Source organism: Hippichthys cyanospilos, chromosome 20 (assembly GCF_059441005.1).
Source record: "Hippichthys cyanospilos isolate Australia breed blue-spotted pipefish chromosome 20, RoL_Hcya_1.0, whole genome shotgun sequence".
Taxonomy (NCBI): Eukaryota; Metazoa; Chordata; class Actinopteri; order Syngnathiformes; family Syngnathidae; genus Hippichthys; species Hippichthys cyanospilos.
This window is the reverse complement of record NC_142388.1, coordinates 6,496,093-6,522,915: the sequence shown is the minus strand read 5'-3', so window position 1 is coordinate 6,522,915 and position 26,823 is coordinate 6,496,093. Positions and strand designations below refer to the sequence as shown.

Sequence of the window (26,823 nt, the reverse complement as noted above, 5' to 3'; positions counted from 1 at the left end):
CTTACACGCACTTATATTCATGAACAATGCCAAGGTGCTATTCATGCAAAATTTGGCTTCTACAAGATGCATTTCCATACTGTCAGACTATTAAAAACTGTTGCATCTAGGCCAAGAAAACAAATGACAATATTTGGACACAATGATGTTTTTTTTTTTTTAAAAGAGATCACACAAGATGAGAAAGAAACAAATAGAAAACTTACTTCTGCCATCTGTTTGGCTTCCAAGGATAACTGCAAGTCACTTTCCACTCCAGCCGTGGAACAACCGTCCCATCTTTCGGGGATCAAATATTTATTTCGGACTGTTTGCCCCCCAGGGTGACTGTAATCTGTAATCTCTCCTTGTTTGGCATGCGGAAATGTTGACCCAAGAGACTGCAACATATTGCTCTCTTTTAACTCTGGTGATTGGGTTGTGCTTTTAGATTGGGAAATATCAGGACATGGGAACTGTGATGGACGAAATACTTCTTTGCTGGGTGTTGACATGAAAGTAAGTGAAGTACATCCTTTGGCTTGTTGGAGGTCTGAATTGCGAGCTTCTTGGGTGTTCAGAGCGTCCAAAGTGCGCATAGCGGGATCTGTGGAGTCGTGATGTTTTGATATAATGCTGCCTGAGATGAAGGTGGGTTTGAGTTCCGTGTTGTTGTCGGCTGTGCCTGGCACAACTTTTGAGCCCGCTTCTCTTGGACCTTGGTTCATGTTTGAAGCCTATAAAATTGAAGAAAAGCAACAAATTACAACCTTAAGAAGTAGTGTTTTTTTTTTAAGTATTTAATTACTTAAGACAGAGTACTATGCCACCCATGTCTGAATTATTAAACTCCGCAACTATATTTATAGTGATATTTCTTGTCGTATTTTGTTCAGAAACTCCAGACGATAGGTCGTTTAAAGTCATCTGTTTCGTTTATTTCTCGTCTGAAGAAAAATTGTGTCACTAATAACAATGTGTGTCTGTATAAAACTTAACAAAGCGATAAATTGATTTGTGTCCCAATTCATTTGCTCTTAACTCATTCACTGCCAATGACGGCTAAAGATGTCAAAGATCCATTTTTACTGGGCTGGCACTGAATAAGATAAATATTTTATGTTTTTGTTCATGGTCAATAATGGATGATTCTTGTTTTTGTTGAACCACATTACATCAAATCGGGATGAAATTGCTTCTATTTTTTTGTCCTATTACCTGGGCTGGTTCTGCTTGAACTGTTTGGCTCCCAAATTGCAGCTGGCTGAAGACCTGCTTCACCCCATCAGTCATGTTGTCATGATAGTTCTGTTTCTCTCGTTGACAAAATAGACCCGTGTCTACAGACAGAACGCAAGAGATTAAAAAAAAAACTGAGATAAGCATTGATTCAGGAAATCCAACTATGTCCTTTAAACAGAAATGTTCTTTACAATATGTTCCATGAATGAGGGTACGAGAATCGTTCTTTTTTTTTGTTTTTTTTAACTGCTTATTCTGACTTGAATATTTATTTTAAAAAAAATAAAAACTGGAATATAGTGAAGTTGTTCGCGGCATAAGTTTTGAAGCAGCAAACATAAGACGCGTGCCTGCCCCCTACTTGCATTGTATGTCTTCATTAATCGTGCTGCATAAACTGTACATTAACATCCAGCGCCATCTTGTGGTTTTGTAGTGGACCTACTTCCTGGTGAAGCTCAGACTTGCTTCCAAGTGTCCTAAAGTCGCTGCTGATTGTATTATTGCTTTTTGTGTGTGAGTTACTTTTTGCAAAGACTGCTGCAAAGAAAGAATGACTTCTGAGCAGTACATATGAATACGACGGTTAAGGTCCTAAACATTACAAACTAGCAGTTTGATGGACATCACCTGTATGATCTTGATGTGGCTGGAGCTTTCTGACACCCTTTACTGCAGGAAAGTCAGTTAATAGCAGCTGTTTTGCAGCAACTGGCCAAAATCCTCCATGTTAAATTTATCAAGAAAGACCACACACCCTGTGGAAATGTAAACCACACCAAGCCACAATCACTGTGTAACCCCATTATTCATCACTAGCAGCACCCAGATTTCGTTCGTTTCTCTTCTCTGTGAGGAGCTTGAGATATGGTAATGCAATACTTTTCTATTTTATTTTGCAAACCCTCCCTCCGCCAACAATAAATATGACTATTAGCCGTAACAATTATTTATAGATACCTGAATAGCTCTATCCTTTTCAACACTAACACAAGAAAAATAGCAATATAAATCCAATCCAGCCGTTGTTAACTTTTTATTTACAGCGTTTACACGGGTTACAGATAAAACAGAAAAAAAATAACCAAGCGCTTCAAAGAGTCTGAAACAATAATAAAAAAAAAAATGTCACTCATTTTTAATGCAATTACAGATCACTAGTGTGCTAACCAATCAGTAGGTAATATAAATCCAATGTTGGGTTAGGTTTCCAAATTTCAGTAGCTATTCAAAGTAGACTGAAAAAAGCACTACCATATAAAAAGGGAAATGACAGTGGCACAGAATAAGTATTAGCATTTGATAACTAGCATATTTTTGAGCAGGTGTTCTCAAATGGAGGTACGAGTAGCCCTGGGTGTACGTGAAGACACTTTCAATGGTGAGCTTTCACCCACCTACGTAACAGATTTTTTCAAAACATTGAAGAATAACACACACACACATACAGGGCCAGAATTTTTTGTGGGCCAGATTATCTTTTCACATTATACTTTTCATTTTATAAATTAGTGGTTCCCAGCTGCAAAAGTTCTGTTTAGGGGGGGTCACTCTGGTAATGTTTCACAGGGTAATTTCACAAGGTTTCACAAGCATAATTTATGAATTGATGGCCTTATCAGTAAAAATAATACTGCATTCATGTTTGTGAAATGTGGGAAAATGTCCAGAGCTCCTCGAAAGTTAGAGCTTTGGGCGTAGAGAAAACAAAATTGTCTACCTGACAGGATACATAACGTTACAATTCTGACATAATGTCTTAAAACATTTTGGAGGTCATCCTGATCAAAGCCAGTTGGCCTTGGCAGAGGTCTGGATAGCATTGATTGCCATTCAAGTTTCTGTTATCCGTCCATATCAGCTTACTAACCTGAGACAAGGTTGGAACGATTGCAGAGCCGCCTTGCACCGCTGCTTTGTTTTCTGATTGGAGTCTTGAATTTCCTGTTTCAGGTCATCTCCCTCCACCACGTGCTGGCTCACATGATTTGCAATTCAAATCTCAGCTCCTGGAATTATGATTTGATCTTCCAAATATCAGTACAGATGAACAACGCTGGAATACACCACACTGTGTGTGGTTACTAAACACACCTGCGTGGCAAATCTGGCCTAATCCTAAATGTGCAATGGGCACTCCTTAGTGAGCAAGTGAAAACAAATCAGGGAGAATAGAAACCACAGATGAGTGTGAATTGTGAACACACCTACATGTGACACACTGGTCGAGCTCGCCAGACGCCTCCTTTACTTACAGCGCTTTGTGTCTCTACTATTTTCCATGCTTTCCCATGATGTCGACTTAGTAAATGTGAGGTTGCAAAAAAAAAAAAAAACTTTGCACCTGTTTTCTCTTTCACGTCCTCCTTGCGTCGAGCACGGCAGCATGCAAAAATTGTTCCAAAATCTTCGCACACTCTTTGCAGCCTGTAACAACACACATGCAGGCGCGAGCATGTTGACATAGAGTTTTGGGCACGCGCAGACGCACATTTACAACCACAGACTTTTAGTAGCCCAGCAAAAAACACAACTTTGGGAAACGGGTAAAACTTGCCATGCTGCTCTCTCTTTTAATCTCATCCTTTCCAGCTGAATTCCATGACCATTTGTGAAAACATGACTGGTAAAATGGGAGTTTAAATTAGGTTAAGACACGATTTAAAGACAGCAATTGTTGTTATCTCTCAATGCATTATTTTTTAAAACATTCTAATTTGCTGTTTTCAAGCCACTTAAATCATTCAATCCCAAACATATTTGTATGTTTTTTTAAGTCCAGAGATTGAATTGCAGGAAATTGTTTAAATGTTTTTAAATGTATTTTTGAACCCTATGCTGCATGTTCATGTCAATTACAAGTCGAGACAAGTACATATCGAGTATCTACTTTAAAAGTATCATGCTATGATGGCAAATGACAAGCAAGTGAAGTGGAAATTTTCCGAAAAATATCTTCAGAAAATTCTCTCATACATGGACTTTGGGTGGAGCAGGTGTGCTTTTGAATGAGTCATAGTCTGACTATGTGGACGTTTTAACTCGAATATAAACAAAATGGACAAAAAGGTACTTCAACACCTGTCTTACTTGGATAATTACCAAGAGGAAAGCATTATCATATTGGGAAGACTTCTACAAAATCTGTAAGTTTTGGAGTGTGTGTGGGCGCATTTCTAAATGCAACGTTAATGTTGATATTTTATGAAGAAGCTTGTTGAAATTGTTGATGTACAGACACCATGGAATTGTTTGGAGAACATGATGGGGAGTGATTTGGAGGCCAGGTCAGTCAGTCAGAAGAGTCCAGAGTCCAAATAGCTTTTTGTTGGAAAAGGAATAAGTTGTTGCTGATTAAAAAATAAAAATAAAAAAAATCTTTACACCCCTACAAAAAATAATTTACTTATTGTTTCACAAGTAATTATTGTGAATTTTAAAACAAAGTAAAAAAAAATATTCGTGCTTTTAATTATAAAGAAATTACGCCTATTTTAGAAAAACATAATTCGTGGATAGACGGGTTCTAAAGTCTTGATACGACAGATGCGTCATTTGTGATTTGTCCAGTAGATGGCGCGCCGCATGCAAACCCAAGCGGTAACCTTTGTAATTTAGAGTAGAAGAAGCCTTACCACCACGACTTTGACGTCAGTCCACTGGTTAGCTTGACCTTCCTTCAGTCCCGTGACAAACAGAAGGGTAATGCCTGTACAGTTTTACTCGAAAATAATTCATTTCGCTTGAGCTTAATAATCACTATGAAGTAAAAGTCGTATGATACAATGCATGTTACATTCGTTTGCGTGCTCAGTTAGCTTGCCTTGTTAGCCTGAAGCTAGTTTGGCTAGCTTAGCTTTAGCCATAGTGCAGAGAACAGATCAGTTTGTGAAACGTTGTTTTGAGATAAAGTATGTAAAATTATCTTTACAAGAGCTGCTTGCCGTGTCATAATCTTGCAGCAAAACGCCGTCACTAGAATGGCAGGAAAAAACGACAAAAGATATCAAACTTCTACACACAACAGTTAATACATTTTGAGAAAGTGTTTGGCATTTACCTCTTTAATTTTCACGCTAGGACACAATGAAAAGCTGGTATAAAAGTGTGTAAATATTGCATTCATGGTTGCGTTGATGCTCTCTCCTGCAGATGGCTGGACGCATGTTTGCAAATTGGTGGGCCAAAATGAGCCCATACTACACTAAAGCCTATCAAGAGATGTGGGTGGGTGTTGGAATCATGACGTATCTCTACTACAAAGTCTCATATGGAGGTAAGTTAAAGTTATGTTGTTGGGGACGAATTATTATTTCAAACTCGGCTTGGAAGAATGTAGCTGACCGTGCATCCTAAATGCAATTGTACTTGCACTATATTTAAGGGCTGGAAAATATTTTTTAAATAATACTCAGAGGGAGAGCAGAAATGTAATATATATCTAAATGTGCCATACAATCATCACATAGATAATTTTCAAACAGAAGTATCTGATCATGTTGCATATAGTGTGAGTCAGTCATGTATTTTTTCCTCACTTTCTTTTTAGGCAAGAAAGCAGTGAAGGACAGTGAGTATGCTGACTTGCAATTTCATACTTATAAATTATTGTTGTTGTTTATTTCAGCTTTTGTCCTGTGGGTCTAATCCACACTTGTAAAATTATTTTAATATTAGTTTTATAAAAAGACAATGGAATATTTTACCTACCATGTCAATTAGTATGCAATTACATCTATTCACCTCTAGATGTCACTGTCACAAAAGCTAGTGTATCTTAAGTTTCTGGTGTTCTTTTGTTTCCTAAATAAAGTTGTCCTACATGTTTTTTTTTTTCTTTTTGCAGAGCCATCTCATTAAGTTTTTGAGAACCTTCTGGCCAACCCCTCCTGCTGTAAAATTGCTCCCATTCACATTAGACATCTTGTTTATATGGAACCAATAAAATTATCAGTGAACCAACAAAGGTTTTTGTTTCCATGAGTGATATTTTCCCCTCTGCTGATGGCTATTATTCTAATGGGGCCATTAACTACATTAAGGTGTTGTAAGCAGTCACACTAAATGTATAATCTTCATCAAGCAATTTTTACGTTGGATACTTTACTAATGTCTTTTATGGGGGTGCCACCATGTCCAATTTGAAGCTGAGAAACCATGAGTTTCATTGTACTAAATAGATCCCATGTGAAACACGTTTGACAGGATCCCTTGGACTTAAAACCGCTCTTTACGCTTTTTTTTATAAGCATGATTTGTTCAAGATAGTGGAACGAAACATCAAAAACATGCATGATAGCAGCACTCCTGAATTGGGTTGGTACACTCTTGCTTGAGATACTAAAATCAATAAAATCAACAATGGTGATAAGTATTTAACCATTTACTTTTAGTTGTTTTATTTTGTGCCAATTGCTTTAGTACTCAAGTGCCAACAGTGATTATTACAACAATATTACATTAAAACACCAAAAAGTAATCAATTACTTGAAAATTGATTTACCAATCATTTAGTACTTAATTCATTTGGTAACCCAATTTTTGGACCCACTTTAAGCCATTCACTTAAAAAAATATATGTATCAGTAAGTACCCAGCAGAATGTCGGGGGATGACGTAAATATGTATCGTTGGTATTCAACGATTCAACATATTCATCAGTTATGATGATGCAAATTTGGAGATGCAAGATATTCCCCATTCATTACTTAGATGAAAAGCGCAGCAAATCCACCTGTTTTTATCCTTTGCCGTCGATTGAAAATGACATCACAGATGCTCAGGGCAGAGAACAACCAATCACAGTTCACCCGCCGTAAGACATTTGCAAACTGAGCCATGATTGGTCGTTTAAACTCATTTTCAGTGGACAGATAATGGTAAAATAATTTGACTTGACTTCCCCTTTAGGTACAGTTCGAGCAGTACTTTTTTTTTTAAACTCTGCTACACATTTGTCAGTTATGTTTTAGGATTTCATCTACTTCTGGCGTTTTGTGGAAATGAATTTGCCCCACTCAGAGTGGAAGCTTTTCAAAATTTCTCTTGATTTTGAAATGAAGGTTTTCTACCGAAAAGACGTTGAGGGGGGGTGGGGGTGGTAAAAGGTCTCTTGCGCCCTCCCTCAGCTCCCACTCATTTATCCGCAGCTCCTTTTACTCCCACATTCAAACATGGCGAAAGTCTTTACGAGCACTCCGCCAGCTTCACCTCCATCCTCCTCACCTTCATCCAAACAACCGCCGCCATCTTCACCCTCCTCCACATCTCCGGCACAGTGATGACCCGGGAGGATGGACAAGTTGTCGGCGAGCCTGTCGGAGATCTCATGGAGCCCGCTCGCGCTGCCGTTGGACGCGGTGGTCAGCAAGTTCCGTCTGCCCACTCTGGTCCGCCTGGCCCACGGTAAGAAGAAGCTCATCGCCTCGCAGGTGCGTCGTCGTTGGACGCAGCTGCTCAACATCACTTTTACGTTCTCAGTTGCGTCTTTTTGACAGTTGGCTGACCCAGCTCGACGCTCGGGTGTCAGAAAGTAACTAAATAAGTTTGGAAAATCAAACAAGACTCGAAAAGTAAACGATAAAATTGTCTAAATGTGATGACGACTTTGAAAAATTACACAGGTTAGGTTTAAAGTTTTAATTATAGGATTTTTAATTAAGACAGCGAGCGAACATGTTTCAGGTTTCCGGTAAAGATCTACAAAATAAAATATTATTCCACGTATATTTGTATAGCGCGGTAGTTTAAATTTCTCTTATTGTGTTTTGTTATAGGATTTAATACTTTATGTAAGATCCATGTAAATACGTATGGTAAAAGGATGGCTTTTTCGCATCATTCACTTTTGCGACGTTGACGCGGTGACAAAGAGTTCTTTGCTTCTCCGAGTTGATCTTAAACGAGCAACTTGTTGAGAAATGTAAAAGTCGCCTGTAACTTTCTCGTGATTATGTCTCTCGTTTTCAAAATCAATATATCGCCTGCACATCGGGGGGCTTGACTTTGGGAACGAGCGGAGTGGGTGTTCTGTCCAAGTTGTTCTGGTCCAGAGCTGCCCGGAAAAGCCACAAAGTGTCTGTTGTGCTGCTCCATTCTTTTCATATGTTAATGATGCAACGTGTCGGTGGATGCGCTGAATACTAAAAGGACCGCGAGGGGAAAGTCTCCATCCTGCTTTGCGCCGCCGAGAAAAGTGAGTCACGCTCAGTTGAAATGTACCACTAAGCACCTTGCAGTTGCTGTGCGTGCTCTCGCGATACTTCGGTTAACCTCACAGAGATCTCTGGTTACTTAACTTAGCATCCATTTTATCGTTAATATTTATCTTTGATAACAACGTTATATTCACGTGCAATTTAACAACACATTTCGCTACTCGCTGTCCACTAAAACATGACATCACCTGAAGCAAGGCTCAGGTAACAACCAATCAGCGCAGCTTGTGAAGGTCACATGACCAAACCCAGAAAACAGGTGAGCAATGATTGGTCGTTATCTGAGCCTTGAGCGCTTTTGATTTCAGTCAGCAGCTAGTGGGAAAAATATAAAAAAATTTTTTTAAAGGTTTTATTGTTCACTAAATTTAGCTATCAAATTAATTAGAATAATAACAGCTGAAATGGCTAAATAAGTAAAGCACCATTTTAATGGATCAAACACCTACTGTGACTATTGTATAATATACAATTACCTCCCTGTTAGAAAATACATAAATTGCCAAAACATTGGAACAGCTGCACGTGTTTTCAACATTTGGAGGTCAAATGATTCTCCGATGGCTTTAGAGTATTTTATATTGCTTAACAACCTATTGAGGCTTCAAAAATGGATTTAGCCTGGAGGCAACACTTTTTTTGTGGCTAATCCATTAATGATTCCAGATCTGTTTTTTTTTTTTTTTTTTATGAAAACATGCATCTGTTTCTCAGGTGAATGTGTTGAGGGCCTGTCTGAGGAGGATGTGGTTCTGCTCCACTCCTGTCGTCAGTGGACCACTGTGACCGCACATAGCTTAGAAGAAGGCCATTACGTCATCGGGCCCAAGATCGACATCCCTCTACAATACCAAGGTGAAAAAATATTGTACACGCACATGCCCACAAAAGAAAATTGGGGTTAAATATATACGAGCCAAAAGTTGGTCAATTTTGACACAATTGGGTTATTTTTGACTGGATCATGATCAATGGGGTGAAAAGGGGATCAAACGACTTTTGGGTACTATATTTATTGCAAAAAGTTGGGTCAAATGAATAACATAATCTGAGTCCAAAAAGGACAGGCTTGCTATGTGGGTACCTAAATGTTTGTCAAAAAGGAATAACCCAGCATTTTGATCCCTTTGACCCAACATTTTGGTTTGTTTTGCACAAAATTGGTTTGTTTTGTACAAAACCACCTAAATTGGGGTGTTTTGTTGTTTAACAACCCAGAAAGTTGTGTCAAACTCAAATATTGGGTCAGTTATTTATTTATTTATTTTTTATCCATAATTGGGTTATTTTGGCTCGAGTATGTGTCCAAAATGGACTTTCTAGCTAATTTTTGTACAAAATATCCCTGAAATTTTGTTTGTTTTGAATGAGATAAATCCAAAATCCGGTTGCTTTGTACAAAACAACAGAAAAAGTGGATTAAATTGAGCCACGAAATGGATGGCTCCATCTATTATCCAAACTGTTTATGCAGTAAGTTGTGACCATTTTGAACTTCCATTCCACTAATGAGTCACATGACACCAGGGAGGAAAAAAAGGCTAACTCCACACAACCATTACGCGCTTTCACTTTGGGGCGTTTGTTGCTAGCGGTTTTGACTTTAATGATTGACAAATCAAGACCGGTAGTTCCCTCACTCCAGTTCATTGACTGCAATGCTTGATGTGTCTGCTCAGTATGACCTCACCGGAGCTCATGCCCACAATCCTCATTCTTCTCACTGCAGGACCAGTCGTATTATTCACTGTGTAACTGGAGCTTTATGCCTCCTCTTCATTGTTTCCTCTACTGATGGAGCGCTGATGTCACACGGTCTACTCCCGCCTCCCCGGCTCCTTTTTGCAAGATTGGGAGAACATTTGAGGTCAAGTGAAGGAAGATAGTCGTACTCTGAGATAAGCACATGATTAGGTTTAGTGACCGATAAATGGACAAGCCTAGAAAACAGTGTTGCGCAATTGAGATTTCCTTGTTTCTAAGATGTTTTTTTTTTCCCGTAAAACCAATGAGACCAAATTGAAATAAAATGGAGGACTCCCTAACCAGCGCAAGGCATTTTTAGATGAAAACACAAAGACAAAACGGTGAGCTTGGGGGCATACCAATAATTAATGTGCTAATTCATTTTATCTTATCACATAAAGCTAAATGTAAATACCAGGTTCATATACATTATACCTGCCAGGCGTCCTATTTGTTTAATAATGCTGCATACATGCAAAAATGGCAGAAATTCAAAGATAGAAAAAAGAAATCACACAGCCACCACGTAGTTCCGCCCCTGAGTAAGCTGTGCCATCCGCATCTGATTCATAAAACTTTGGAACTACAATTGCTGTGACATTTCCAAGTGTGTTTAATTCAGCAACTCCACTTTAACAGGATTTAGAAAGAAGTTGCTTCATTTTCCAATTATTTTGCTCTTAATTTGAAAAGATGTCCTGATCCTGTTACGGCATTGAAAAGCATTAAACTCGATTTTAGGAGACCTGCAGAAACCCTGTTAAAATCTCACGTACTGCCCAAATTGCCTTCTTGCTCAACTGTTTGAGAACCACCAACTTGAAACTGTTTTTTTCCTTTGGAAATGCTCATCTAATTCTGTCATTTTATGTCTGTCTCTTCATATGAGACGTTAACTTCGGAACACTGAAATTGTTGGCAAAAATAGCGTCTTTCTGTAGGCACTTGCTTTTACCTTTTTCAGATTGTTTTGCCACCTGCCATCCGCATCTTGGTCAATATATAACTACAGTATTTTGTCACAATGTGCAATTTCGCATTGTGATTTGAACTAACTTCCAAATATGGCAGGTAAAAAGCGGCCTGAATCACGAGCCACTGGCAGTAATGAGCTCATGTCTATGTGATGACTTCATTCAGGAAGTCCAAATATGCTGTGGAGGAGAGCAATATAGGTTCCCCGTTGGGGATACTCAACAGGATGCTTCCCCCCCCTCTCTCTTTCTCTCTCTCTCTCTTTGCCTTCCTACTCAAATGATGACTGAGGTGAGGAGGACAGAAAAGCTGAATGATCCCATGTCATGAATGGGTCTTTGAGCGTAAGTGGCGCCTGAGTCATTCGTGTCCTTAATGCTTTTTGCGGTTGAAAAAAATGGATTCGCAGGACTGGAGCAATTACAGAACAAATCTTACATTATGTATAATGTGCATCGGTTCATGTTGTTCATAGCAAGCACTCAAATGCAATATTTACCATATTTGCTGTTAGTATTAGCAGAATACTAGCTAGCATGTAACAGTTATAACAGCTATAAGACAATATGTCTTGTGATGTCAAGATTCGGTTACTTGTTTAGTCCTAAATGTCAGGAAAAAAGGACAGAAACGTCAATGTTTCCCAAAGTAAAAGTAAATATTTGCTTGTGTTTATTTTGATTCAACACAAAGGCAGCAAGCATTCCTACATGGAGGACTAGAGAATTAGGAGAAGATTTACTGACGAGAGGCTGAAATACACACACTCCCAATGGTCAAAATTGACCCTATTATGAATCAAAAGAGGACTGACCAAATATTTGCGTCAATTTGATGTTGTTTTTTGGATTGTTTTATACAAACCAATATTTGAGGTTGTCTTGTACAATTTACAGTTTTCCTTCTTGTAACGTTTTTTGGACTTGCGGAATTCCCTGTTGTCGCTCGGACCACATGTTCAGTCAGTCCTTTACTTTTCATCCAGTGTGGGGGTGTTGGGAAGCGCCATTTTCTGGCATTGTTGTCTTGTCTTGTCCTGGGAGCTGTTCGGTATGAAAGCGGGCGAGTTTGGGGGAAGAACGAAGGAGGGCCTTGCTGGTAAATAAGATGCTGAAGTTTGGTATTCTGCTCTGCCTCTCAGACAAAAAAAAAAATCGTATCTCTCACTCACACGAGAAAGAAGAAGAACCTTCGGGGGTTCACTGGATTCAGTACAACATCCGCACAGCATTCAGATTAACCCCAACGGGAACGAGTGAAAAGGCAACAGCATCTTCAAATGTTCTTTGTGGATCAATTGTGGCCACTTGAAGTGAACTCAAAAAGTAGCAGCGATCAAACAAAAACAAACAGCGGGACTAGTCTGCAACGCTGCCCCGCTTCCCATCACCGAGTGAGAAAAATTTGCAGAGCAAGGAGGGGATGAGGAAGTGAAAGAAAGGCAGAGGGTGTGTGTTTGTGTGTGTAGGTGGGTGCCTGTGTGTAAGCGTCTCCATGGTGATGTGTGTCTGCTCTGCGTGAGAATGGGGGTCCTTTACCAGTTGCTATGACGACCCCGTCGACTGTCGATTGGCTTGAGAGCTGGTGCCAGGTCAGAGGTCGGCGAGGTGTCTTTGTGCTGCTGTCATCCAAAACTGTGCAGCAGATGTGTTTTTGAAAGAAGAATCATGTTGGCAGTCAAAGGGGACGCAAAACACTTCTCACCTTCTTTTTAAATCCAACTCTATCGTACCTTTTATATCTTCAATCTTGTATGTCAATAGTACCTGCACGGAAATCGTCTCAACGCCCTTTCCCCCTCTTATGTCCCTTCACAGGAAAGTTCAAGTTGTTGGATGAAGACAGAGACATCAGGGATCCCGTCCAGTATTTCTCCAGCGTGGAAGAGGTTGCTGGAGTCTTCCCCGACCGAGTCTTTGTCATGGAAACAATCGCTTTCAGCGTCAAGGTTCATGCCCCGTTGCTTCTCTTTAGGAATGTGCAGACACTTTGGGCATTATGTACAGTCACCGACCAAAACATTTGGTACGCATGCTCACAGAGCTGTTAAATGTTTTGGCTTCGTTAGAATGGCGTTCAGTGGAGCGCAAACCTCTGCCAAAGTGAGCAATTATAAACTGGATCAGCCGTCACATGAGGAGTCAAATTTGGACCCGGACGAAGTCGGTACACAGAAGTGGAGCGCTAAAAGTCTTTAGACACCAAATTAAAGAGAAAAAAACACCTGGAGAACTAGAAGCTGAAAAAAAGAAGCTGTGAATGGAAGCTTGATGTTTTGACAATGCATCACTGAGAACCTCGATCTGAAATTCTTTCAGACATCAGTCACATATGTTACGATAGAGCAAACTGGCAACTGCATAACAACTGATATGTCAAAGAATGCATCGGTCACACAATAAATACAGCTCCCTATTTAGGAAAGGTGATAAATACATAAAAAGTTAGCAAAAACAGGACTGTAACCACTGCATAGTGAGTTGAAATTGTCAGACATCAATCCTATATGACAGAAATGAGCAAAGGACCATAGCAAACTGCACAGCAACTGTTCTCTCAACAGCAGCTCCAAATTTTACTGCAATTATGGGTCTAAAATGACACCCAATAATTGGGTGAATTTGACCCAACCTTCTAAAGTTGCTTTGCACAAAAGAACCCCAATAAACGTGTCCTTCAATAAGGGACAACCTAAAAAACAAAAAAATGGTTGTTTTTTGTCAAACAACCTAGAACATTGGGTCAAATTGATCCAAATATTTTTGACCATAATTGGATTATTTTTACATATTACATATGTCATGCATGTGTGTGTTGCGCAGGTGGTTTCAGGAGAGTTCAGTGAGGATAGTGAGCCCTACAGCTTCACTCTGCAGGCTGGAGATGAGCTGTCACTCATGGGAAAGGCCGAGCTTCTATGCGCCACGCCAACCAAGGAAAAGACGGGCCTCAGTGCGCTGTTGAGACGCCTGGGAAAGACTCCCAGAAGTAAGTCACACAAGACTGCGTGCGTTGATGTAAGACTTAGAAATGTTTTCAATAGCTTTCCCTCTCCAGGAATCAGAATTTTAGAGAGTTGATTGTTACAAAACATCTTAGCTTCTTTCTTGCCATCATTAGCTGTGGCTGTAGTCACAGCTGAGTGCTTTGCATTGATGCGGTAAGCTAAAGTTGAGCAATTTCTGCGGAAAGCAAACTCTTTCCAAACAAGGCATATGAGCTTTCTCAGAAATGCCGTTGGGGTGTTTGGATTCTAAAGTTAATGTTGCAGATTGCATCTGTTTTGTTTTTTTTTTCATTGTCTAGGTAAAACACCCTGCCTGGTGTGTATGAACCATCGCACCAATCAGAGCGTCAGCTTGCCTTTTGCCTGCCGTGGACATTTTTGCACACGCTCCCCTTTGGAGCAAGGCATGCTGGGAGGAGAGCACACGGTGAGAAGCATCATCGAGAGGGTCCGCCTCCCCGTCAACGTGTCGGTGCCGTCGCGCCCGCCGCGAAACCCTTACGACCGCCACGCGGTACGAGAAGGCCACCGCTTCAAGCTGCTCAACATCGTCAGCAAGACGGTGGTACTCTGCATGGTGCTTCGCCGACAGGAAGTGTCGCCCTCCCACTTCCTGTTGCTACGCTGCATGCCACGGTTCAACGTGGCCGACGCGTCGGTGCACGCGGCGGCCCTGGAGAGCCTTCTTTTGCGATACGCCTTCGACCCCGACGCCTACTCCCGAGCTGTGAGGGAAACGCGGCCCGAGTTGGAGTGTATGACGGAGGATTGCGCGAGCCCGCGACGCTCCCGCGTCTGCGTGCCGGCGCAGGACTCGCTAGCGCCGGCCCTGCAACAGCTGTCCATTTGCAGCTACGGGGGCGTGGTCTCGGACAGCCTATCGCAGCGCTGCAGGGACTCTCTCGGGGTCCAGCTCGGGGAGGGACCGGCCGAGGAAAGGGAATATGTGACGCCTGAGTGGACCGAGGCGGAAACGAGGACCGCTGAGGAGATACCTTATGAGGAGCTTTGGACCAATCAGAATACGGACGGCCTAGGAAAGGAACCGAACCTCATTTCCTTCCATTCGTCCTCTTCATTGGATGGATCACTGGGCACCGTGCTGACGACGGTGACCGCGCCGCCACCCGTACCTCCGAAATCTGATGCTGTGAGTCCCCTAACCCCGCAAACACGTGGTGCCTTTTAAAAGGCAGTATCCACTTGCTGATACAGTTGTGCTCATAAGTTTACAAACCTTAGCAGTATGGTAACACAATTGTGTATATCACCATTCACTACCAATTGGAAGATATATAGTTATGCTCATAATTGTACATAACCATAGGGTAAATACAGTTGTGCTCATAAATGTTTACAACCATAAGCACATTTATGAGCACAACTAGAAATACATGCTGTTTCTTTATGCATACTGGTTTTTAATAGCTTTGTATTTTTCATTAGTTTTATTTCATTTTGTGATTTTTTTTTTTTATACAGCTTGTTTTGTTTAGTTTTTAACAGACGGCCAACAACTAATTGATTGACAAACAGTTGATCATCAAATTAATAATGATGAATTAATTCTATTATTTGTAATAATCGATTAATCTATCATGTAACAAAAATGGTCCACATTCTCAGAATTTCAGTATCGCAACAGTACATATTTTCCAATTAATTTAGTCCTCCGTGTTTTTAAAATCAGATTAATTGACGAAATATTGACGGATTGATTGATATTAAAATCACCATTGGTTATCAACTAGCAAGTCACTTACATTTATTAATTTGTATTTTTTCATATTTTGTAGTTTACTTTTAGTATTAGTTTTCCTTGTTTTAATAAATGGAGTGCTTCGAGTGTGAGATTTGTTAAAATAAAAGATAAATGTAAAGTCATTTTTGCTTTACAGTTACTTTTAAGATCAATAGTTAGATTTGTAGTTTGTTACTTTTTAAAAGCAGTTTACTATAACTGTAACGCACACCACTTACTAACTAAATTGCAGTTTTGTTTTGTTTTAAATTATATTGCATACTTTCAAATGGCATAGCCTGACTCATTCCCTGAGATTTAGCCTGCCAAACTTTGTGTGTGTGTGGAAAGAGCATAGTTGTTAAGAAATTTGCCGGAAGTGTAAAGGTCAGCCAAGTTTGACATTTACAAACCGGGACACAAGGCAACAGTACACACACACACACACACACACACACTAAGCCTTCCAGGCTTCTCATTTTTCTGTGCTTGTAGGTGAGAGAGGAGTGCCGCTACTTGATTGCTCCGCCAGTGCCTCCTCGCGGCTCTAAACTGGGCTCCATCTCCAGCCCGGCCCCCAGCCCTCCTGTCCCCCCTCGCTTCGCTAAGGCCTCCACCTCGCCCAGGCCTAATCTTTCTTTCTACTCCTCAGGACTGCAAGACAGGTACAGCCAGCCATGTTTCTGATTAAAAAAAAAATGCAGAGGAAAATAAGCTTTTTGGAAGCAATTACCATATTTTCTGCACTGTAAGGTGCACCTAAAAGTCTCAAATTTTCTCAAAAGCTGCGCCTTATAATCCGGTGTGCCTTATACATCGCATAGATCGTGAGTTATCATTTTGGGGGGGACGAAAAAAATAACAATCGCCATGTAAATTTACCTCTGCATTTTAGTTTACTTTTTTTTTTTTTAACACCCTGTTTGAAAATTTGATATGCTATATATGCTCCAATTTTGAAGCAATATATATGGGGATAAGGGCCAAAAAAGCCCAAAATAAAATAGATGTTCTGTTTGTGTGATGGATTCCAGCTGCTCGCCCTCTCCAGATACTTCCCTCTACTGCTATCCATGTTCCTGGGCAGACTGTCAAGCCCCCAACCCCGGCAATCCTGAGGCGGTCTCGACCGCGGCGTCCGACACCGCGGCCAACCCTCAGACGGCACAAGCCACCTGGGCCGAACCGTGGGCGGACTGCTTCACGGCGGGGCCTCGACTTAGAGCCCCGCCCACGCAAAGCCGATTTGCGCCTTTCGGTGCTTTGAACCCTTTCAACCGCCAGTCCCCTTGCCCGTCCCCCGAACCGGCGGAGAGTCCCGAATTCTCTCACGGGGCGGAGGGAGGCGGGACGAGCGCAGGGGCGGCCGAAGGCTCGGCGGCGCCCGCCGACTCCGCCTGGCGCCCCCCCGCCGACTTGTCCGCCCTGTCGCTGGAGGAAGTGTCGGCCTGCCTGCGCTTCATCGGCCTGTCGGAGGCCGCCGTGTCCGTGTTCCAGAGGGAGCGAATCGACGGCAGCCTCTTGGTTCAGCTGACCGAGGACATCCTGTCACATGACTTTCACCTGAGCCGACTCCACGTCACCAAGATCACGCAGTTCATACAAGGATGGAGGCCCAAGATCTAACGCGCACTTTGACAAACGTCTTTGTTTTTCCACGCAAATTGCATATCAACCTGAACCAAACTATGACTTGCTGGGAGCAGAGCGAGTGTGTGACTTTTTCGCCATCCTAAACGTGCCTTGAACGAAACCCATCCCGCCGATCTGCATCAGACACGTCATCCGCTGTCACGAGCGAATCTCGAGACTGGAACTGGTTTACTAACAAACAGCACGACATGCATTGTGTCTCTGGCACAGTTTTCGTTTAGATATGCAAAGCGGCCACAGGATTTGCGCAAAAGAATATTTTATGCTACACAACATATCGGGTGCTTCCAATGTACGTATTATATATGTGCTAGGTCCATGGAGGATATAATGCTGGTAACAAATGGAAGTATTTTGACCACATTAGAGGATTACGATGATTTAAGAGGCAAAGCGCAATTTACAACCTCGCAATTAGAAACCTCAAACCTCCACAACAAACTTTCCACTGAAATATAATTTGGAGGCATTTGTAATCATAAATCAATTTGCACAAGTGTCATGAGTAATATTTTTTTTTATGGGAGACAACAATTGCTTTTTTTGTTTTTTTAAACATTCCCTATTTGGATGGCTTTTTCCCCGCCAATTTGTAGCCGCATGAACGCTGACTGCCTCAAAAATGTAGTTTTAAAATGTACCTCAGTCGACTGAATTGCTTAATTTTTAGGCCAAGCTTAAATAATTCAGTTCAATTAGGCTCGATTTTACTACATGTTCACATTCTGGTTTCATTTCTTCAGTGAATGCAATGAAATTTTGAACAATGTTTTTGGCATTGAATACATGTTGCTTTAAGATTATTGAGAATTGTGTGGTAGTAATGCAGTTGATTTTTGTGTTTACGGTTTTAAATACAATTCTTCCATCTTTTTTAAACTAATTAAAGTCACGGCTCATTTTCAATGGGAAGAGTGTACAAATACTGCATGTACAAGAAGAAACAATTGACCAAGTTATTTATTTTAGTACCTGTTTTTGTTATTTCAGTACAAACTACTAACCAATAACATAATACATGATGATGACCCGTTATAAAAGCATGATTTTCAAAAAAAATCTCTTCTATTTGGGCTATGTCCTGTTAAATGGATAATTCAATCATTTGTACTAAAAAACAAAGCAGACATCTCAAATATGCCCATACATAATTCAAAGTTATTCAACCTTTATCTTTGATCAGAATATTTTTACATCGAGACAACGCTGACTTCAAAATTGAAGTCATATGTCCAAAGGCGGTGGCTTATATATGCATGGGAATTTCTTCACGTCCAAGTTCCATTTCACACCCGGATGAGGACGAGAGCTCCACAAAATATGCGGATGGATACCCAAAATCTCATTATTGAGTTGGATACATTTAAATAAGTACACAGAAGAAAAAAAAATCACTCCATTATAATCACATTCAGTTTCACATTTGAGTGGTTATGCAGTTCTGTTACAAAACTGCAAAGGAAGCTAGTTAATAATTGGGGCAGGAAAAAAAGTTGCAGCATTTAAATGACCTTGCACAGAATGTAACGCAATACAATTGCTCTGAACATTTCTGTTTTTTATAATGTTCATAGACATTTACACAAAAATTGATGACCTACATGAGAGGGGCAAAATATCAAAGTGTTTTCAGGTGAGTGGAATAAGTTTGAAACTAATTAAACTGAATTTTTTTTTTTTTTTTAAATGAAATGAATGCATTCACGTCAGGGATATTTCTGTATTCGTTCAATGTCAAAATTGTTCCTAAGACTTTCTTAATCCTCATGTTTGTTTGCAAGGAATAGCATTAATGTCCCTGGGTCAGATTGACCCGGGTCGTATATAGTCAACCAAACTTAGTCAGAAAAGTGTAAAAATGCAAATGCAATATTTTTGTTTTAACCAATGACTTATGTCAAGAACAGCAATAATATATCCGGGTCATTATGACCCAGAGGAGTGCGTATTAATCCAAAAGTGTCAAAAACGATTTTATTTATTTTTTTAATTATAAACCTACTCACAACGTAACAAAGGCAATACCTAATTTATACCTGTGTGTTATGTTTGTTCCTAGTAATAGTAATAGCCTGGATCAATTTGACCCGGGGTCGCGTGTAATTATCCAAAAGTTTCAGAATCTTTTTTGTGTGTAATCCTACTAATTAACAAATCTTGTGATTCCTTTTCCCCCCTCAGAAACAGAAATAATATTCATGGGTCATTTTGACCCGGAATTTGCTCATTTATCAAAAAGTGGTCGACAATATAAAAAAAAAAAAAAAGCATTAAAATTGCATTTTAAATGGTTGTGTTTCCAAGACATAGACCAAAATTAAATTAAAAAAGAATAATAATTGCGCAGTGACCTTTAAAAAGTCTTTTGGGAGCATAGTCGTCCCAGTCTGACTTGGCAAAATGTTAATTATCAAACTGGATGAATGATACACAACAGAACTCTCCCAACAATGTTTTGTGTTCAGGGTAGAATTGTGAATTTTGCAACAAAATCAATTGTTATTTAGGAAAAATGAGGAAAAACCTAGCTTTAAGTTACCGTTAATTTCTATCTTACACCAATTACGTGGATTCAAATCCAAGAAATGCTAATTGACCCTTACCCACATTCATGAAGAATGGCGGTATCATTTGTGAAACTTCTTGCTGACGTCTTTAGCGTGGTCCAATAAAAGCTGGCACGGTGTGAACTGATTTCCGTACGCTTCCTCGAAACGCCTCATGGTGTTGACGAGACGTTCGGCGCCGAATGAGTCCACGAATCTGAAGGGACCTTCAACGCGCACAAGAAGAAAAAAAACATTAGCAATCTGGTCACGTGTAGAGGAGCTGCCCCAATCTCCTAGTATTAAACATTCTAACAGATCATACAAATGAATTCCTCTGGGTAATGAAATCAAAGTGCGTTTGGAAGACTTACCACCTAGACAGGGAGGAAAGCCAAGTCCAAAAACAGCTCCAATGTCTCCCTCTACTGGATTCTTCAGGATTCCCTCCTGAAGGCACAACACGGCCTCGTTCACAAAGCGAGACACAAGCCGGTACTGGATGTCCGAATCTGACGAACTGCGGCAAAAAGGTGACTTTTAGGGATTTTTAGCCTAGAGAGCGACTGCATAGTCAAAACAAACCACAGGTTGCCTTCTTACACGGTGGGAGGGGCGGTGAGTTTATACTGCTTGAGAATTGCTTCAGCCTCAGAATTTACACGCTTATCTTTTTTTCCTTTGCCGTAGATGAAACAGCCTTTTCCTGATTTGCGACCTATGAAAGAAGGTCAATACACTGTAAGCACAAAAAAATGTAGCGATAACGCATTGCATTGTCATATTGTCTGTTTTTTAAGCCTTCATTTGAACTCATTCACGTTAAAAGGCAAGTACTGATATCAAAAATTGATATCCGGCCTATGCTTCACCTTCTTTTCAAGTACTTATCAGTACTTGCTGTGGAAGCTGATACGCATTATAATAATGCAACTCAGGATTAGCGATTTTTTTTTCCCTATTGAGGATAAAGGCAAAAATGTATGGATGAAAATGTCACCTTTAAAGCCTCTCTCGACCATGGTCTTAAGAACCTCCACATTTCCACCACCGAAGCGAGAACCAAAAGCTTTGCCAAGATCCTACAATCAAATACATGCTATATACACACAATTTTACAATATAATACCAATATTCTGAATGTTAGTAAATGTGGATTTCCACGAGATTAAAATCATGACAGATGCTGTTACCTCGGCCACATGGGCTGCCACGTCAATGCCAACTTCATCAGCAAGCGTTGCTGCGCCAACGGGGAAGCCAAAGCTGGTTGTCAAGTTGTCAAGCGTCTTTGGACCTACACCCTCCTGTATTTAATACAAAAAACATCTCTGACAACTGGCTAGTTTACTATATAAAGAGAAAAAGCGTTGTTTGTGCATGTTATTTTTGTGGTTCCCCGATGTGAAGAAAATCTGGAATCACCTGAAGCACTCTAACAGCTTCAGCCAGCATGGGAGCCAAGCAGCGAGTGGTGTAAAAACCAGGACCATCCTGGATTCCAAGTCACACACACAAACACAATTAAACTCAAAGTTTGAAAATTGCTATTTACATTCTTGAACCACACAGTGGAAACACGAGTATTCTGGTTTGGAAAAGAGCGGCTCTTACCCCGACGACAATGACAATTTTGCCCTGTTTGAGGCCTACGCTCACAGCTGAGGCCAGCGTGTCTTTGGACGTTTTATCAGTGGTGATGATCTCCAATAGTTGCATCTTGTCTACTGGTGAGAAGTAGTGCATGCCAACCACCTGTGCAACATTAGCAGTTTTTTATTAAGATCATTCTGTTTGGCAAAGAGCGGCTCGCCGCGCCAGCATCTTTGTTGCTAGCTCAGGCTTCGGTCGCAGCCGGGTGCTTTGCATTGATGTGGTAAGCTAAACTGGAACCGCTTTTGTGCTAAGCAAGCTCATCTTTATAAAGAATACATTATCAAAGACTTAGATTCACATGATTAAAAAAAGATCATGATTTAATTATGACTGCAATTGAACGCAGTGAAACTATTAATCTGACACCCTTCGTATTCTTACCTTTTCAGGCCGTTTGCTTGCAGCAGCAATATCCTTGATGGGAAGTGCTGAAGTGTTGGAGGCAAATACGCAGTGAGGAGGGATCACCTACGCACAGATGTGATAAATCAACAGGGACGAATATCGAAGAATTTTGGGGTGTGCGGAATCTACTTACTGCTTCTATCTCCTTGAGCACTTTATGCTTAACGTTGATATCCTCAAACACGGCCTCAATCACCATATCGGTAGACGAGAAGCCAGTGAAGTCTAGCTGGGCTGATAGGTGGGAAAGCGTAGCGTCGCGCTCGAAAGAGGACAGTGCTTTCTTCTTCACCTTCGTGTTGAGACTACCAATAAAATCATACTCAGATGATTCGGTCCTTTGCTGTAGATTAGTTCAAAAATGTCAAATGTGTGCAATTATTACCCTTGGTAGATCTGATCTTCTCCTCTGGTGATGCCCTCAACTGTGGTATCCTTCAGTATGGTTTTCAGTCGTTTGTCTATGGATACCTGAGCAATACCTGCACCCATGAGTCCTGCACCCAGAATTGCAAGAGTCCTGACGGACAGAGCAAATTGGTAGCAGTACTGTTTTAGTGCATCAAAAAGCAAAGAAAATCTCATGAAATCCAACACACTATAAATCGATTATTTTTAAGCAAATTAAGTAAAATAGCTGTTACATATTCTGCGAATTTTCAATACAAAAATGCTTTGCGCTAGTAGAGGGAACCTGGTTGAAAAAATTGTTTTAGATCAGGAGGGAAAATAATAGATAAAAATTGAGAACCACTGGTCAAGGCAAAATATTTGAATGAGGTGGTGAGCATAATGGAGGTTTCTTACTTGACTTCCTTTACTGGGTTTCCATATGGGTTCTTCTTACAAGCCACTTGACCGTGGTAAAGGCCAATCAAAGCTTTGGACTCGGATGTCATGGCCAGTTTACCGAAGTTCTGCGCAAGAGCCAAAGGTAGACATGAGTAGGAGTTAAGAATACAATCTGAAGAGGTTCTCAAGCTCTTTATGGTGTGTTTTCAGAAACTTGGCTTCTCTCCAGTGGAAACATTGTGAATCTCTCTCCCGAGGGAGGCAGACACTCACTTTATATTTAAGAGGACTTGCCTTTTTGATACATTTATATTTAGGACTGACTGTTATGGGCCTAGACTGCTCAGGGATGTCCCATGACGCAATAAGCTCCTTTCTTTCCATCCATGCCTTTTAGACATACTTCAACAATACAACTTTTCTTATCCCTACTATTTGACTTTTTCTTCTGCTCTCCGAATATTGCAGGTATGTGCTATATTATTTCACGTTATATCTAACGTCATTACTGTATCCCGAATTTTAATTTGTGAAATAATAATGAAAATAAACATACCTCAGCTTCAGCCAGATAGCCTGCTTTTCTTCCCTGCTCCACTCCGGTCTTGACTGACTACTCGTATGTAAACACACACACACACACGTACAGTCGTTGCATCCTGTGTTTTATTTACACTGCTGCCGTATTGAGCATTGATTACCTCTATGATTTTGACAGGAGCGGGGTAGAGTCCTTTAGTTTGTTTCTGAACCTTCTCGCTGACAGTCTTGTAGATTTTATTCTTCACAGGGCCAAGATTCATCACTGTGTCCTGTAGCTCTACACACACGTTTATACTTGTGAGGATGGATATCCATATGAATTCTTCGTTCGTAACTAGCTAGCTAAATAACTTTTTGAGACATTTGGATCATCATCATATATTTGCTTACTCTGCATGACACTTTTCTTCTTTGAAAGGGGAACAGTCTTATTGGCGATACCTTTGGCCACGCGTACCGCCACTTCTTCCAAGTAGTCGATCGTTCTTTCCTCTGGTGGCTTCAAACCAGGACCTGGAGGGGTTGGAAACACCAGAGTCATTACATCAATACGATGAAGAAAAAAAAACAACAACAAAAACACAAAACAAGACAAACAGAAATACTGCCTGACACTTTATGTTGATTATTTTGGGGGAAAAATATTTATTAATCATTAAGTTAATATTTATTTTCGTGAAGAGATCATTTCTACTGTAATCCCAAAACAGGACGCTTTATGTTGAATATATTTCAGTGGACGAATATTATTATTATTATTTCCTTTTGAGAACAGGTCTGAATTTAATGCGGATTATTTTTGTGGACAAATATTTATTAATAATTAAGTTAATGATTTATTTTCGCGAACAGATCTCTACTGTAACCCCAAAACAGGACGTTTTAGGTTCAATATTTTTCTGTGGACAAATATTAATCCATGATTTTTTTGTTGTTGTTTTTTTGGAAAAGGTCTTCAAATTGATTATTTTTTGTGGAAAAATATTGATTAACAATTAAGTTATTTCTTTTTGACAACAGATTTCTCCTATGAGCCTAAAGAGGACACTTTAGGTTGATTATTTTTTTGTGGACCAATACAAATGAATTTTGAAAGGGTCTAAAGTTTAACAAATCGACATTGATGGCATATTTTAGGTCTTTTTTTTTTTTAGCCCAAAACCCTTTGCAGTGGTTAAGGGGTACTTGGCAGAAAAGATATTTCACAGGGGTACATTATGAATAGAATAAGAGAGACCCATAAATAATCTTGATGGAAATACAAGCTTTCACAGATCTGGTTGAGATTTATGATATTATTAATGCAAGCACCATTTCCAATTAAATGTACAAGTTTAAAAATATCATGCGGAGCACATACCCAGAGGGTCCACAAGCTGGTGCACTAGGCCCATCTTCTTAGCTTTACCAGCACGGATATTCCTGCCTGTCAGCATCATGTCAAATGCTCCAGGGAGACCCACCTCCAACACAAACACACACATTTTATATATTGTCAACTAATGTGCCCCTTGAGAAGCTTGACCTTAAAATACCCGAGTGTAAACAAATCAGCACCAGCCCAACAATGTAGCATGAGTGTTTTTATACCATTTGTGGTAGTCTCTGGGTGCCACCCGCTCCAGGCAGGAGTCCCAGCATGACCTCCGGTGTGCCCAGTATTGTTTTCCGACTTTTGGTAGCAATCCGATATTGGCAGGATATGGCAAACTACACAAAAAGGTGGATTCAAATCAGCGGGTTCACCCTAAACAGATTATTTGGGCTATTTTAGATGCGCGCACCTCAAGTCCTCCACCTAAACACGAGCCATTGATGGCCGCAACTATGGGAATTGGAGATTTCTCAATTTTCTCAAACATCTTCTGACCTTCCTGAGAGAGACGGGTAACTTCCTCGCTACTCTTACACGCCTGAATCATACTAAGAAGAAAATAAAGGGGAGAGTGGAAAAGTACAGAAGTGGACAGGAAGTGATTCGATTTTCATTTCAATATCGATATAGTGACATTTTATATCAATCTAAATCGTAATAAATGAGAATCCCGATTCTTACGGGACTCAATTTTTTGGCACACATCTAGTAATTAGCATGTGTATCTTACTTAATGTCCGCCCCGGCAATAAAGCAGCCAGGCTTGCTGGAAATAAGGACAGCACTTTTCACAGCTCCGTTGGACCAGATCTCACTCATTACTTCCGTCAGCTCAGACTGCATTTGCACAGATAGTGTGTTCACCTGCACAAACACATGAATGATCATGTGATATACGGTGTGTCACTGAGAGACTAAGTTGGGGAAAACAATACTGTCAACATCCCTGCGGTGTGTCTCATTCATAAACATGGCATCACCTTGGATGCTGGATCATTGAGTCTGATAACGGCAACATCATCCTTGAGCTCGTAGCTGACATGTGTCCGTGCTTGATGGAGAAACAGTAAAAAAGGAAATTTTCAGACATTTGGCGATGCAATTTGCATTTGTTACTATCTCCAACTTTAAAACCCGTCCCACGAGAATGCAAGCATCACAAATGTTCTGAATTATGTCTATTTTTGGAACAAAAGAAGTACAAAATGTCCGTGTTGGACCATCAACTGGATTGGTACCTGCCAGCGATGAGGACACAGAAAAGCACCGTCTTGCATGGCCTATGAAGCAAGAGGAAAAATTATGAACTATCTTCATTCAGACATTGGCAAATCCTGTTCTTATACTTTTGCACAAATGAGTTCATCTGACAGCGCAAACTGACTCTAGTCATGTTTCCCTGCTTTTAATTTTTAACACTTTTTCAGTGGGAAACAAATCGTCAAATCAAAGCACATACAAACGATAGATTTTAGTCACTATAGCACCATCATGCGTAACCTTAAATTATTGTTGCTCTGATCTAGGTGAAGGTTCACCTCGGCTCTTTCAATGAAACTGTGATTCAAAGCATTCCGGGAAATTCGGGGATGTCTGCGTTTTAAATCACAAAATTACTATGCGTGTTTGTGTCACGTACCTGACAAGAGAAGATATTTTCTGGTAGGAAACCTAGACAGACAGCTGGCAAAAAGTGTAGCAGCCATGACTAACTGAAAGTGGAGACTGACATTCGAACTGAAGAGGGCGCAAGAGATTTAGGAGAGTCGCGTTAACATAAGGACCAAGAGTACCCCAAAATACGCCATAACATAAATATTATTCAATCAAAAAACTTCATATATATGCTAGAGAAATAACGTTGTTTTGAAAATATAATGTTTTTTTACTCATCGTAGATTCCGAAAATAAGAAATATTAGATTATCTTTCTAATTACAAAGAAGT

The 26,823-nt window shown here is 40.3% G+C and overlaps 4 protein-coding genes across 8 annotated transcripts in view; 2 read left to right on the top strand and 2 right to left on the bottom strand.

Moving 5' to 3' along the window:
• Positions 1 to 1,295, bottom strand: part of syne2a (spectrin repeat containing, nuclear envelope 2a) — a 43,954-nt gene extending 42,659 nt beyond the window's left edge. Inside the window, exons 1-2 of the mRNA XM_088403941.1 lie at positions 1,198 to 1,295; positions 207 to 716 (exon numbers count right to left, since the gene is read on the bottom strand). Of these exons, the coding sequence (XP_088260067.1) occupies positions 207 to 716; positions 1,198 to 1,272 (585 nt within the window). The 5' untranslated portion in view covers positions 1,273 to 1,295. The remainder of the gene's footprint in view (positions 1 to 206; positions 717 to 1,197) is intronic.
• A 3,479-nt stretch (positions 1,296 to 4,774) lies between these two features.
• atp5mj (ATP synthase membrane subunit j) lies at positions 4,775 to 6,187 on the top strand. The gene is made up of 4 exons (XM_088403120.1): positions 4,775 to 4,923; positions 5,374 to 5,497; positions 5,771 to 5,791; positions 6,068 to 6,187. Exons 2-4 carry the CDS (start codon positions 5,374 to 5,376, stop codon positions 6,079 to 6,081), a joined length of 159 nt encoding a protein of 52 aa, XP_088259246.1. The 5' UTR covers positions 4,775 to 4,923; the 3' UTR covers positions 6,082 to 6,187.
• A 1,216-nt stretch (positions 6,188 to 7,403) lies between these two features.
• Positions 7,404 to 18,466, top strand: garem2 (GRB2 associated regulator of MAPK1 subtype 2). 3 transcript variants are annotated; one of them, XM_088403409.1, is made up of 7 exons: positions 7,404 to 7,626; positions 9,153 to 9,293; positions 12,977 to 13,107; positions 13,982 to 14,147; positions 14,466 to 15,316; positions 16,403 to 16,572; positions 16,942 to 18,466. In XM_088403409.1, exons 1-7 carry the CDS (start codon positions 7,515 to 7,517, stop codon positions 17,531 to 17,533), a joined length of 2,163 nt encoding a protein of 720 aa, XP_088259535.1. In that variant the 5' UTR covers positions 7,404 to 7,514; the 3' UTR covers positions 17,534 to 18,466. The 3 variants fall into 3 exon arrangements, with proteins under 3 accessions (XP_088259535.1, XP_088259536.1, XP_088259537.1); XM_088403410.1 differs by lacking the exon at positions 7,404 to 7,626 and adding an exon at positions 8,104 to 8,416; XM_088403411.1 differs by lacking the exon at positions 7,404 to 7,626 and adding an exon at positions 8,489 to 8,697.
• Positions 9,997 to 26,621, bottom strand: hadhaa (hydroxyacyl-CoA dehydrogenase trifunctional multienzyme complex subunit alpha a). Of its 3 annotated transcripts, XM_088403406.1 has the most exons (22): positions 26,517 to 26,621; positions 26,116 to 26,157; positions 25,858 to 25,928; positions 25,608 to 25,741; positions 25,287 to 25,425; positions 25,093 to 25,212; positions 24,863 to 24,965; positions 23,893 to 24,015; positions 23,661 to 23,779; positions 23,516 to 23,572; positions 22,975 to 23,084; positions 22,553 to 22,687; positions 22,301 to 22,472; positions 22,144 to 22,230; positions 21,721 to 21,861; positions 21,532 to 21,600; positions 21,300 to 21,413; positions 21,107 to 21,188; positions 20,710 to 20,824; positions 20,481 to 20,626; positions 20,164 to 20,333; positions 9,997 to 10,276 (listed from the first exon to the last, which is right to left on the bottom strand). In XM_088403406.1, exons 1-21 carry the CDS (start codon positions 26,581 to 26,583, stop codon positions 20,188 to 20,190), a joined length of 2,292 nt encoding a protein of 763 aa, XP_088259532.1. In that variant the 5' UTR covers positions 26,584 to 26,621; the 3' UTR covers positions 9,997 to 10,276; positions 20,164 to 20,187. The 3 variants fall into 3 exon arrangements, with proteins under 3 accessions (XP_088259532.1, XP_088259531.1, XP_088259534.1); XM_088403405.1 differs by lacking the exon at positions 9,997 to 10,276 and having other exon boundaries at positions 18,503 to 20,333; XM_088403408.1 differs by lacking the exon at positions 9,997 to 10,276 and having other exon boundaries at positions 18,503 to 20,333; positions 23,944 to 24,015.
• Between the last annotated feature and the right edge of the window lie 202 nt (positions 26,622 to 26,823).